Source organism: Leptinotarsa decemlineata, unplaced genomic scaffold (genome assembly GCF_025532065.1).
Source record: "Leptinotarsa decemlineata unplaced genomic scaffold, Ldec_3_MD MMD2_tig00003902_RagTag_RagTag, whole genome shotgun sequence".
Taxonomy (NCBI): domain Eukaryota; kingdom Metazoa; phylum Arthropoda; class Insecta; order Coleoptera; family Chrysomelidae; genus Leptinotarsa; species Leptinotarsa decemlineata.
Window position 1 is genome coordinate 2076268 of NW_027412598.1, and position 13756 is coordinate 2090023.

Consider the following 13756-nt stretch of genomic DNA (forward strand, 5'->3'; position numbering starts at 1 on the left):
TTATTATTGATAGGGTCTTTGAAATCACCAAAACAATTATTCAAAGAACGAATATTCACGTGACCGAATCTTATATTGAGTTTTTTGATTTACTGATAGAAGGAACGCCATTAACATATTTAATGTATATGTTATCCTCGCCATTTTGTTTTCGTTCATTAAATTGCAAGAGAACCTTTTTCAAATATTCACGTTGAAGAATTGTCTTATCGGTACTAATCTGAACGTTGAAATTGATTTTTTTTATTTTATGTTTATTTTTCAATACCATTCAGAATTACTTTCAGTGGTGGTGGTTGAACACCTTTCCTTTCAATCCTGAACGCTTTTATATCTTCAGTATTTACTGACGGCGTAATAGCTCCAATTATATCTTTGGCATTTTTCATATCGGAGTCTTGGCCATCATCCTTCAGTTTATATATAATTATATTTTTTTCTTTTCGTTGTTTTTCCGAAATTTCAGTCATAATGGTTTCAGCATTATCAGATAATTTGTTCTCCTTGATTTCCTTGATTTCTTTCTGCAAACCTTTCACTAGTACAGTGAGAACCTTGATCGCCCGAGTTAATTCGCGGCAATTGGCACATTCTGTACCCGGTGCGATAACGGGTTCCCCGCCCATGAGTTGTCTGCAATCCCCGCATTTATAAAATGTCCCTTCCATGATAGTAAACACAGCACTTCGTTCTTTAGACATTCCAAGGCATTTGTAGTGAAAAAGTTTTCAACAAAAACTACACTGTAGGTCTGGCGCTCTATCATTTGTAGTTTTTGAGCCATTGTCACATTTCGCTGACATATTCATTGAATTTCTTATTTTCCACTCAAAATCGAAATACAACAATGAAAATAAGTGGTGTTATGTGTATAGATTGTAGCTCACTCACTTTGGTACGCCTCTGGTAGGGTTTCCAGTCGTCTTGCCAAATGTGGTAATTTATGTTAATTTCAGGCCCTTTTTAGTCCAATAAAATGAGGATTTAAATTACCATGCAAAAGGCAAGCCTGCATTTTTCAATATAAGTTGATTTTAGCATACATTCAAAATATTTATTGTTAAAAAATGTTGAATTTCATTTAGGGAATAGAAAATGAATAAAAACTACCCCAAAAATCTTTTTTTAAATATATCTCGAAAGCATAAAAATATATGAAAAAAAGGTCAAAACAAAAAATGTAGGCAATAAAATTTTCTATTATATCGTTTCTGATCACTTTTGACGTATTTGCAATAGGAACTGAGATATTTGCAATAATCAATTAATACTTATAGTTCAGACGGGCTGCAGTAGAGCGGTTATATCTCTCCAGCACTACGAAATAGATTAAGTGTTGTCGGTGTTTCCCAGGTGCACATATGAATGAATGCGAGTTATATTTATTTTCATTCCCGAAAGTGTTTGCATCCATTTCATTAGAGTGTTTTTTTTGCATTTTATTGAAGAACCTGTGAAAAGTGAAAATGGAACGTGAATTGTGCTCAATTTGTGAATTGCCTCTTGAAAGTGATAGTGACACAATTGCAACTGTGAAAAAAATGGTTTGAAGACATTAATAGACAAAAGGGAAGTGAAAAATTACCTGAAATATAAAGTGTGGAAAGGCAAGGAGTCATGTCGATTTCATGATGGTTTGTATATACTGTATATTATTTTATGTTTTACTCTACGATAACAGAACCTAACAGTAAAATGTTTTTATTGCAAGGAATTATTTATAAGAATATAATGAATTATTCATCTTATTCATTCTTATGTAAAAAAATTGAATAATTTATTATTCACATGTGTCACAAAAATATTATCGAAAATAAATTTGTATTCTTTAATCTGTGAAATGTATACAGTGTGTAAAAGCCAAATGAAATAAATTCATTATTACGGTTACAGTACATATTGAAAAAATCCCGGAAGACGTCAAATGTAAATTATAATCAGGCATGACCGACCTAATCGCAAGCGTTATTCGTTCTATTGAGTCATTAAAATCTGAAGGTATAGTTTCGTACACATTACCCCTCACATATCCCCATAAAAAAATCTAATGGTGAAAGATCAGGTGATCGCGCTGGCCATTCAATCGATCCTCGTCTCGCTTCATCCTGCTAAAACCATATCGTACTCACTGGAACTAGAGGGTTTCCTGGATCAGGATATAAATTCGCTAAACTTGAAATGACATTATTTTGAGTTTCAAATGATTATCTCTCTTCAAGTTGCCCTCAATGAAAAAGGGACCAATGATATGGTTTCCTACAATCCCTGCCCAAACATTGACCTTTTGAGGGTATTGCGTGTGTTCTTTTCTCATCCAGTGATGATTTTCCGTTGATCAGTAGCGGCAATTTTGCCGATTAGCATGACCATTAAGAGAAAAGTACACTCATCAGACAACATAAGGTTTTAACTAGAGACGATAAAGAGCTTACTGAAAAAGCTTTTGAATACGAATTAGCGCCATTTTCAAAATCATTATTCGATTCTGCAGGCTTCATGAGGAAGACCCAAAAGTCAGATTTGTTTACTGTTTCCAAAACCAGTCTTGAAAGTGATAAATTGTTATTATCTTTTTCATTCGTCGTTGATGGGGGGTTTTTACTCCACCAAGTCACCTGGCCTCATGGTAAAACATACTTGGAATTATTTCAATCTTATCGTCAATACATTGTTACTCATTTTACTAGTAATTCAGTGGTTGTATGGATACAGCAGTGATCAATTTGGTGTCAAGTCTTACGAAAGATATCGAAAACAAGAGAAAAATGTTGCTGCAGATGTCGATTTTGACAAGAATATTCTTGTTACATTTACACAAACGAAATTTTTATCAGATATTTGTAACAAACACAATTTTGTTCTGAATTTGAGTGAATATCTACGCTCGAGTGGAATTGAAGTAAGGAAAGCTGATGAAGATGATGATTTATTTATTGCCAATACCGCGATATACTTGAAGAATAACCATGGAAATTCAGTTGCAGTTGTTGGCAACGACGTCGATTTATTGGTTTTATTGATTGGTCTCACAACAACAGACGATAACATTTTATTTATAAACTAACTAGTTCGAAAAATCTACCAACAAATTATACTCCACTTCTGATGATAGTAATTTCAAACAATTCATATTATTTGCACACGCTTTCGCAGGTTGTGACACAACCAGCGCCCTATTTGGGAAAGGTAAGAAAAAATTATCTATACATATAATATGTCAGAAAATCAACAGAAGCAGAAGTGGCTGATTATTAATGATATTTTGAAAAACGCTGAATCTCATGAGGATTCTGAAGAAGAATGGGTCCTTGATTATAACGATTTTTAGTACTAAACATTCTTCTTCACCTAAAAAATATTAAAAAGCAAAATTGAGGCATTTGGTTGAGAATTATTGAAATTTTTGGCTTTCTGCTACTACATCTTGATACAAAAAAAATGTGGGGAATCTTCCAAAATAAAAAACGAAGGAAGAAATCAACTTCAAAAAATTAACTCTATACAAAAACAAGTAGATCCAAAAAATATAATTCCTTGTAATTCAATTATTGACATTTTTCGTTCTTTTGTGTTAAAAAAAAATTCCGTATTTTTTTACACAAAAATCTTGTGTTTGAAGATTATTGACAATGTTTCATGATGATGATGCTTGATGATGGGTTTCCATATGTTGCGTATCTCTACGCTAGCTTGCCTGAATACGTTGTTGGACAACATGTATGCGGCTTCCTTGAATTCTCTCCTAAACCAATGTTTCTCTCTGTGTATGATCTCAGCTTGGGATCACTCGATGTTGTGTTGATGGGTCCAAACATGGCCTGCTATTCCTGATTTGCTGGTTTCCCCTCGCTGTGTGTGTTTCTTGTGCTTAGCAACGCGAACATTCAATGGCCTCTAAGTTTCACCAAAAAAGGATTTTCCGCACTCACAGGGTATCCGGGTAATGCAATTCTTGGAATTGCAGTCCGCGTTTGGTGCCTAGTTTTCGTGAGGCTGCTACGGATAGTGTTACCGGATCTGAGGCAGATTCTGATGTTGTACTTGGAACCAATCCTTCTAATCCTCTCCGATAATCCTCTGATGTAGGGAAGTGCAAGCACTGGTTGTGACGGCTTCTCTTCCTTGCGAGGCTCCTGCTGTCTTTTAGCCAAAGTCTTTTCTACCATCGCTTTGGAGTAGCCATTCCGTTGAAGATCATTTTTGATGATGTGTTCCTTCTCGAGACCTTCCTTCGTATCAAAGAGTCCGAAAGCACGGTCTATTAGAGTCTTGATGATTCCTCTTTTAGTCGATTGATGGTGGTTGGATTCGCGGTTCAGATATTGACCCGTGTGAGTCGGTTTTCGGTATACAGATGTTTCCCACTTAGTGTCGGTCCTCTTCACCAAAACATCTAAGAATGGCAATTCGTTGTGGATTTCCTTCACCATTGCGGAATTGATGGAAGGTCTCACGCTGTTGATGCATTTCAGAAAGGCGTCTAAGTCAGTATTCTCATGGTTCCATATAATGAAGGTGTTGTCAACATATCTCAACCAAACTCGAGGTTTCTTGTGGGCTTTTTCAAATGCCAGAGTTTCAAACCACTCCATATATATGTTGGCTATGACTGGTGAAAGTGGCGATCCCATTGGCAGCCCCTCATTTTGTGTAAAGAATTCGTCCTTCAGTTGGAAATAACAGTTTCGTGCACATCATCCTAATAATTCTATAATTACTTCTATAGGTAGATTCGTTCTCTCTTTCAGGTTCCCGTCTGCAGATAGCTTTCTCTGTATGATTTGGAGTGCTTTTCCGACCGGAACGTTGGTGTAAAGACTTTCCACGTCGAAACTGATTAGTTGATCTTCCTGTGTGACTTCAATTGACTCTAGTAGTTCGACAAAATGCCTTGAATTCTTCACAAAAAAGGATGTTTTTCCTTGTAATAGTTTTATTATGGAAAGTAAAAATCTAGACAAGTTTTGAGTTGAAAGACACGCCAGATGAAGCCATTGTATGGCGAAACACGTGTTGCGTTTTTGTAAAACAATTTAGTGAAAATCTCACAATAAAGTGTTTTTGGAATACGTAAGTTTTGAGTAGCCGAATCTCTGGACCTGATGATCGGTCTAGACTAGAGTCAATTGAAGTCACACAAGAAGATCAACTAATTAATTTCGACGTGGAAAGCCTTCACACCAACGTTCCGGTCGAAGAAACACTCCAAATCATACAGAGAAAGCTATCCGAAGACGGGAACCTGAAAGAGAGAACGAATCTACCTAGAGAAGTAATTATATAATTACTAGGATGCTGTGCACGAAACTGTTATTTCCAACTGAAGGACGAATTCTTCACACAAGATGACGGGCTGCCAATGGGATCGCCACTTTCACCAGTTATAGCCAACATATATGTGGAGCGGTTTGAAACTCTGGCCATTGAAGAAGCCCACAAGAAACCTCGAGTCTGTTTGAGATATGTTGACGACACCTTCATAATATGGAACCATGGGAATACTGACCTAGACGCTTTCCTGAAACACATCAACAGCGTGATACCTTCCATAACTTTCACAATGGAGAAGAAAATCCACAATTAATTGCTATTCTTAGACGTTTTGGTAAAGAGGACCGACACTAAGTGGAAACATCTGTATAGCGAAAACCCACTCACACGGGACAGTATCTGAACCACGAATCCAACTAAAATCAATCGACTAAAAGAGGAATCATCAAGACTCTATTAGACAGTGCTTTCGGGCTCTGTGATATGAAGGAAGGTCTCGAGAAGGAACTAGACATCATCAAAAATTATCTTCAACGGAATGGCTACTCCAAAGTGATGGTAGAAAAGACTTTGTCTAAAAAACAGCAGGAGCCTCGCAAGGAAGAGAAGCCGTCACAACCAGTGCTTGCACTTCCCTACATCAGAGGATTATCGGAGAGGATTAGAAGAATAGGTTCAGAGTACAACATCAGAACATGCTTCAAATCCGGGAACACTATCCGTAGCAGCCTCACGAAAACCAGGCCACAAAACGCGGACTGCGATTCCAAGAATTGCATTTACTGGATACCCTGTGAGTGCGGAAAATCCTATATTGGTGAAACTAAGAGGCCATTGAATGTTCGCATTGCCGAGCACAAGAAACACACACAGCGAAGGGAAACCAGCAAATCAGGAATAGCAGAACATGTTTGGACCCATCAACCCAACATCGAGTGGTTCCAAGCTGAGATCATACACAGAGAGGAACATTGGTTTAGGAGAAAATTCAAGGAAGCCGCATAAATGTTGTCCAACAACGTTTTCACCCAAGCTAGCGTAGAGATACGCAACATATGGAAACCCATCATCAAGCGAAAAATGGCCAACTTCCGCCAAACGGTTATCTCCCACTGAACCAGTGAAGCGAAAAAAATGGAGAGCGGAGATAAATGAAAGTACTCGAACGACCCATAAATAGTCATCTCTCCGAGGAATCAGTCCAGTCATCGCCCGAAGACGATTATAGATTATTTCTTGTTCAATTGTTTTATTTTCACTTGTATTTCATTTCACTATTATTTCATTTCAGTTTTTTTGCCTAATATAATTGTTATTTTCAGCTATTTATTTTTAATTCTTCCTTTTTTTCAGTTGTTTCAGAGATTCCAAATCATTTTATATTATAGACAATGGAAGTCCGATTTAGTGAAATTCAAAAACCATGTGTCACAAGAAGGAACAAATTGTTGTTTTAGTTTTTTTTTTGGTAGCATTTAAAAAATATAAATTGTAAAAATTAATTTTCCAAAACAAATTGTTTATTGAATGAATATGAATAAAAAACACAGTTTTTATTCAGAATATAAAAAAATAGAAATTATGATTAAAAAAAAAACATTCCTCAATATTCATATTTAGTAACAAACAAAATTGTGAATCAACAAATGCGTTTTTAAGCAATACCTTTTTTTGAGAAATGATTTTGTTTTAAAAAATCATAATATTCATTAGTGATAAAAATCCCCTCTGAAAAATTTCAAATATCTCATAAACAATACAATTGTTTATAACAATTTTTCAAACAAATAGAGCTAAAAGTTGCGTAAAAACCATTTTTATGTAACTCTCGATAATAAGAATATAAACAAATTCGAATATAAAGAAAACTTTTTCATTGCTTCAATTGAATTTTGCACTTTTTACTGTCTTTAATTATTAATAACAAAGTGAAAAATCAAAGTTTTTATATTTTTTTAACGGGAATCTTTTTCAAAAGCTTTCAAGAGAAGTTTCAAGAAGTAAAAAAAATGAAGTTTTTGATTTAAAAATTATCGAGGTTTTCATGTAAATTCAAAACTTTTAAAAATTAGTTAATTAACCAAAGTATATCTAATAAAATAATCACGAGAAAAATTTTTTCCGTGAATTTTCGTTCATTCAAGTGTCTAGAAGGTATGTGAATTTATGCTAAAATCAACTTATATTGAAAAATGCAGGCTTGCCTTTTGCATGGTAATTTAAATCCTCATTTTATTGGACTATTTACGGTTCAGTCACTGATAGATATTATTCAATTTCATCAACTCAGGACCCGAAACTAACTTTATTTTTCACAAAAAATATTCGGTCACCCTGATGTGAAATTTGAAATTTTCTATCGACAAAAAACCTCTAAAACTCCAATTTCTGACGGAACTCTATCAACGCACGTGCGTTAACGAAATACTTACTTAATTTAATTATTATGCAAAAAAGACTCCTAATAAAATCATTACCCCTGCATACCAGGTCCATTCTCGAAAACGTCTTAGGAAAGCCACCAACCAGAAGAGAGGCAGATACTTCACTGAGTCATAGAGGGAGGTATTATCTTTGTGGACGCTCAAAAAATAATAATACAACTGTGAAATGTTCAAATTGTAGCCAGTTTTATTGTAAAAATCATAGCAGATCATTTGTTAAATGTGATTCTTGTATCAACTCTGATCGAGTCAGTGAGTCTGATTAGTAGTTGTTTCCATCCATTATGTAAAAACTTTTTTTTTATCAATCAGAATGTTAATTTTACCCCTCTTTAATAAATATATATGGTTTATTTTAAGGTTGATGTTTTATTTGCTGAAAATTCCACATGGCGTACTCCATACGCCGCGCGCCAGATTGTGTAACAATTTAGGCGCGCCTAGCCAAGGGTTATGTAGAAAATAATAATATAATTTCTCTTATAGCATATGAATGTTTTCAATATTCAATCTGGATAATTTCACTCTTGACTGATTGCTCATATTGAATAATTTACTCATATCCTTGTCAAGATTTATTCTTTTAATAAATTTGTTTTTAGTTTTGCATCCTTATTCGTAAACATTCAATGTTTCTTAGGTTATTAAAAGCATTACATCACAATATAGGAAATCATTGAAGAAAACATTCTTTGAAATTGACATCAAGCATTGGAAAGCATTATATTTCAAAAGTTAAAATAATGTCTATGATAATAATTACACAATTTTCACAAACATTTTTTATTTTTAGACTGTAATTATTATCATAGATACTATCTATTTATAAGTTAAAATGACTTCCTACCTTTCTATCCAGTGTCTACCTTTTTCTACAATGAATCTAAAACTATGAAAAGTGGTATTCAGAAAAAAATAATTTATTACTGAGTTTTCTGGATTTGGACTTTCCATTTTCAATTCAAAAAAGAGAGTACACTGAATGGAATTTGTGTGTAGTCCCCCAGTAGTTTTGTAGGAAATCGATAGCAATCAAGTACTGTTATCACATTTATAATCAAACAATTCGATTTGGGTGTACAGTTGTATTCGTGCTCTGTAACAATGGGGGAAATCATTAAATATTCATATTCATTTCTGAAAGAATTTATTCATTTTTGTTATACAATAACGCATCAATGTGTAAGCAATTATCAATTTTTTATATGCACTAGCAAACAATAATAACAAAATTACTCAACCCAAGTAGATTCTTTTGCTAATTGCATTTCTAAAGAACATTTTATTGTTCTTTTAATATATTTCTCTTCTGAAGATTGATCATTAGCCTCAGTCGTTAGAACTTCATCTTCTCTCATGGAGGCCTCATTGAGATCTGTATTTTCTACACTATCTTTGAACAGTATCTCGTGGCATTTTTCAGATCCATTATCATTCCCTAATTGATATGTATAATGTTCATCCAACTCTTCTTCATTTGTTGAGTGACATTCTTTATATTTTCTAAAATCATCACTATCCAAACCTCCACTGTTGGGAATTTCACTAGTATTTGAATATTCTTCATCACTGTCTGTAAGCGGAACTGTTTCAGTTTTCACCAAGGTGAATTTGTCGGCATTTTCAAATATTGAAGCAATATCTTCAGTAACAGTTTGTTCCATAATTTCCTCTGCGTCTTCATCATCTTCTTCTAAAAGCATTCCCATATCTGCATAATGTTTTCTAAATTCACTGTCTTTTATTTGATCTAGTCCTCTCAATTCTTTTTTAGATGGAATACTTGTGGAGAATGTTTTCTTACCAAATATTTGTTCATTCATTTTTATGAGTTTATCAACAACTTTCAATTCTTTTTCTATAGCTTTATTGTAGTCCTTCACAATTTCTTCTCTTGCTTGTCTAGAGCGCTCATTAAATTCGGCAAGAGACTTGGTAAAATCCGATGTTTGTTCCCTCACTTCTGAAATTTTATTGCACGCAATCAAAGCATTTTCTGTTTCCTGTTCTTCTTTTTTTATTTCATTGTTTATGATTTCATTTTGATTTTTTTGAAAGACGGGATAATTCTGGGATACTTTCAACATCTTATGTATTTGTGAAGGCTTGATATCTCCATCTTTCACCTCTCTACCAGTTTCTGTGTAGATGCTCTTATAATTCGTGCAAATAATACTCTCTGAAGTATTTTTTGAATATTTGATAACATCATTTTCTTCTACAGTATCTCCTGGCGGAGTCAGTTCAAATTCCAATTTGACCTTTTTTTGACTTTTCGTTAGTTGTTCTATAATCTCATCTTTTTTTTCATTAACAACTTCTCTCTGTATCGGTTTCAAAATTTGTATATTTTGCTGCGGTATTTTTATATCCCATTCCAACATCTCTCTATACTCTCGGTCTTCGTCATTATTTTCTTTCGGTTTTGATGTGAGTATTTTTTTCAGTTCTTCTTTAGTTTTCACATTTGCTGTTAAGTTGCACTCCTGTGGACCATCTCCTTGTTCGTGTATGTTTTTAATTTTTGTAGGCGGAAGCTTGTCCATTTGTCTGTAAATCTGATCCTCAAATCTTTCGAAAGATCCATCACTCTCATCACCTTCATCACTACTGCAAACATCTGACTCTTTTACCTCAACGTTTTCTCTCAAAATATCTTGAATTGTTGTGTACTTAGTAATTTTTTTAACTTCTTCGCCCATGATTTCACGAATATTTTCTCTTGTTAAATTAATCACATTCAGGTCCGAATTTTTCTCAATAACATTTTTGTTTGTCTTCTGTTTTTCCTCTTCTTGTACTTGTATTTTTCCCATCTCACGTCTTTCCAAAAATTCTTCGAATGTCACGGTCGAATCTGACATATCTTCATTTTTGACAATATCAGTTGCTTTTTGTTTCAAAAGACGTTTGTTTTCAGAAAAATAATCATCGGATATCAGGTCTCCTTGTATTTTTTCCTTATCATACTGAATCTTCTGTTCTTCACTGTTGATTTTATTTGCATTTCTCACATATGCTTCCTGGTGTTCAGTTGTGTTAGTTATTTTTTCTAGTACTTTTGAAAAATTGGCTTCAGGTTTTTCTTCCTCTTCATTCAACTCTTTCATTTCTTTCGTCAAACATACATTCTTGTAATGCCTTTTAAGTTTTATAGTGTTTTTATCGTTTTCAACCTGTTCATTAATGTTTGAATTTTTTTCTTCATTACTTGTCTGTTCTTTGATTCCACTTGTACTTGGTGCATTTTCATCAGTTATTTCTTCAACTAACAATCGTCGAGTTGATTCTGAAAAATAATTAAGTATTTCAGAAGGATGAAATAAATCATTGATTTGCAACTCATACCTTTTCTAGTAAAATCAAAAATTCTTTCTCTATATTCTGAATATTCTCTCGGGTCGATCTGCCTGTCTTCCATAAACTCATCGTCTGTATCACTATTTGAAGAAGATTGCATTTCTTCTCTCTGACACTCCCTGGCGTAATTATAATTGGGAACATCATTATCACTCGTCTCTGAAAAGCTATCATCCACTTCTTGAAATTGAGGAAAATTGTCGTCTTCAAAATGTTGAACGTTTTGCGGATTATTTTCAGAGTCACTTTCCGAATCTCCCACCGAGGTTCCATGCCCGCTGTCGGATTGTCTGCGACGTTCCTCAAGGTGTCTGTCCCTCATAGCAATCAGTGCTGAAAAAGAACACTGGTATTATATAGGGTGGTTTACTACAAGCGACGTGCAACGTCGAACTAATGGTTCATTGTTCTAAAATTTTTCTACTTTGGTCTACAACAATTTAAGTTACATAGGAAGTTTTACAAATAACTGACGAAATAAAATTGATTTCTATACATGGAACACTACTTCCAATGTTGCATTTGACTAGTTAATATATATTAGTCTTTAATTTTGGAGTATTCCCGAATGACTTGAGATCACTCCAATTATTACTACCTCGAGTTCTGATTCTTCTATTAAAAGTATACCCTTCATAAGTACGCATGGACATTCCCAGTTACGAAGACGACATCTATGGAATCCAACCCAAACCATGTTCATCTAAGATAAACAAAGGTCCCCACGGTAAACAGCTGCAAAGTCTGTGGCCTAGCTTCAATACTCATTGCCGCTTCAGAAATTGCTTTCTTTCTATGAAAATTTCAATTTTGGTGTTGAATCATGAATGTTTTTGGGCTCTGATTTCAATTTCATTCTCCTAGAGATGAATTCTGAGCGTAAAATAGGTTATTTCGCTGCTTCGTTTCTGGGATAAAGTATATATACCTTTTTTGTGTTTCACTATGTAATAGTTACTTCATGTGTATTCAATAATCTGTTTGTATTAAAAAACGTCTGAAGATGTGTATGTTGTATACAGAATCAAGTGTTGAGGTATCGTCATTCTATTCAGATTCCAGGACATCGGCTACGGAGGCACATCTTCACCGGCAGCACTGGGTTACAAATCTTAATGAGGATCTAGAAGTGATTTCGAATTGGGGTGAAAGTAACCAGGTTCAATTTAATACCACAAAAACTCAGGCATCGACTTTTTCCAAGAAGATAAATATCTTCGAACCGGTTATAATAATGTCAGGTCAAACAATTCCGCTTTCTGCTTCGATAAGTTTGTTGGGGGTTAAAATGGACACCAACATGTCTTGGCACTATCATGTCGCTGAAATTTCAAAGGCTGCTTCTCAAAAGCTTGGAACACCGTTCCGACCCAGTAAACTGTACACACCTCAGCAACGTTTGATCCTTCGTCAAGCTCAGATCAGACCTTCTTTGCAGTATTGTTCTCATGTATGGAAAAAAGGTTGGAGAATCGTCTCTCTTCTATAGATAATTTCACGGAAAATGTTCAAGTGACTTGGCACATTTGATTCCACCAAGAGCGGACATATCAGAAATACGCGACGGATTGTGGCTTCTCATCGTTTTGAGGTTCAACTCAGTACACCTTGAATTTCATTGTTTGAGAACTCTTCAATCTGGGGAACTGCGTTTATGTGGAAGTAACTTCCTGAAAACGTTTTTCCAAATGGATCTAATCTCCAGCGGTTCAAATCCAATGTGAATCGCTACTTTCTCACAGGCACAGCTCTGAGAGCGCCTTAAGGATTTTCCTGTAGTGTTTGTGTTTTGTCCTTAAAAAGATACTGTCTGTTGTTTTATCTTCATAATCTCGACTTCACTGTATATGATTAGATGTATCTCTTTGCATGCAGTATGCACTTTTCACAACCACCTGAACTGTATTACCCTACTCGACGCGCGTTTCACCAACCAAGTTATTGTCTTCAGGAGACGAAGGGTTTACTCAATCTCCTGAAGGCGCGATTGGATTTTTTTTCGAAAATGATTATTCATGTCGAAATTCTTACCTAGAAGGCCCAACCTGTTAGAATTTTTACCAATCTGCGAAGTTCATTTTCAATTTTGTGAAAAAAATCAGTTTTGTGAGAAATGTGAAATTTTTTGATACCCGAGAGTAGGGGGCGGAAATTTTTCTGTCAGACGTTATTATGCTGGTCGAAATAAATATCTAGAACACCCGACTACAAGGTTCATTTCCAATCTTATGAGAAATTATAATTTTTCTTCAAACTTGATAGGTGGAGGTAGAAATTTTTTCTGTCGGAAGTAGACAATATGGTCCAACTTTTCATCTGAGAAGGCCAACTTGCAAGAATTTCTGCCAACCTGCAAGTTTTATTTTGAATTTTCTAAGAAAAGTGAAATTTTTCGTCGAAAATGATCGATCAGGTAGAGATTCCTATTTGGGAAGCCCGACCTTCAAGAATTTCTACCGACCTGCAAGGTTTATTTTCGATTATGTGAGAAAAGTAAAATTTTTCTATAGGTTAGAGGTTGGTAATTGTTCTGTCCAAAATGATTATACTAGCCGAAATTGTCACCTGTGAATCCCAATCTGCAAGAATTTCTACCGATGCAAGGTTCATTTTCAATTCTGTGATGAATGTGAAATTTCTTCATATCCGAAAGGTAGAAGGTGGAATTTTTTTTTCGAAAA

The 13756-nt window shown here is 34.7% G+C and overlaps 1 protein-coding gene and 1 long non-coding RNA gene across 2 annotated transcripts in view; one reads left to right on the forward strand and one right to left on the reverse strand.

Moving 5' to 3' along the window:
• The first annotated feature begins 584 nt into the window (after positions 1-584).
• LOC141483714 (uncharacterized) lies at positions 585-8074 on the forward strand. The gene is made up of 2 exons (XR_012466242.1): positions 585-936; positions 7762-8074. It is a non-coding gene; the product is annotated as an uncharacterized lncRNA (long non-coding RNA).
• Positions 8075-8845: 771 nt separating this feature from the next.
• LOC111502941 (uncharacterized) overlaps positions 8846-13756 on the reverse strand; it is a 158777-nt gene continuing 153866 nt past the window's right edge. The window contains exons 6-7 of the mRNA XM_074178515.1: positions 11064-11408; positions 8846-11004 (exon numbers count right to left, since the gene is read on the reverse strand). Of these exons, the coding sequence (XP_074034616.1) occupies positions 8948-11004; positions 11064-11408 (2402 nt within the window). The 3' untranslated portion in view covers positions 8846-8947. The remainder of the gene's footprint in view (positions 11005-11063; positions 11409-13756) is intronic.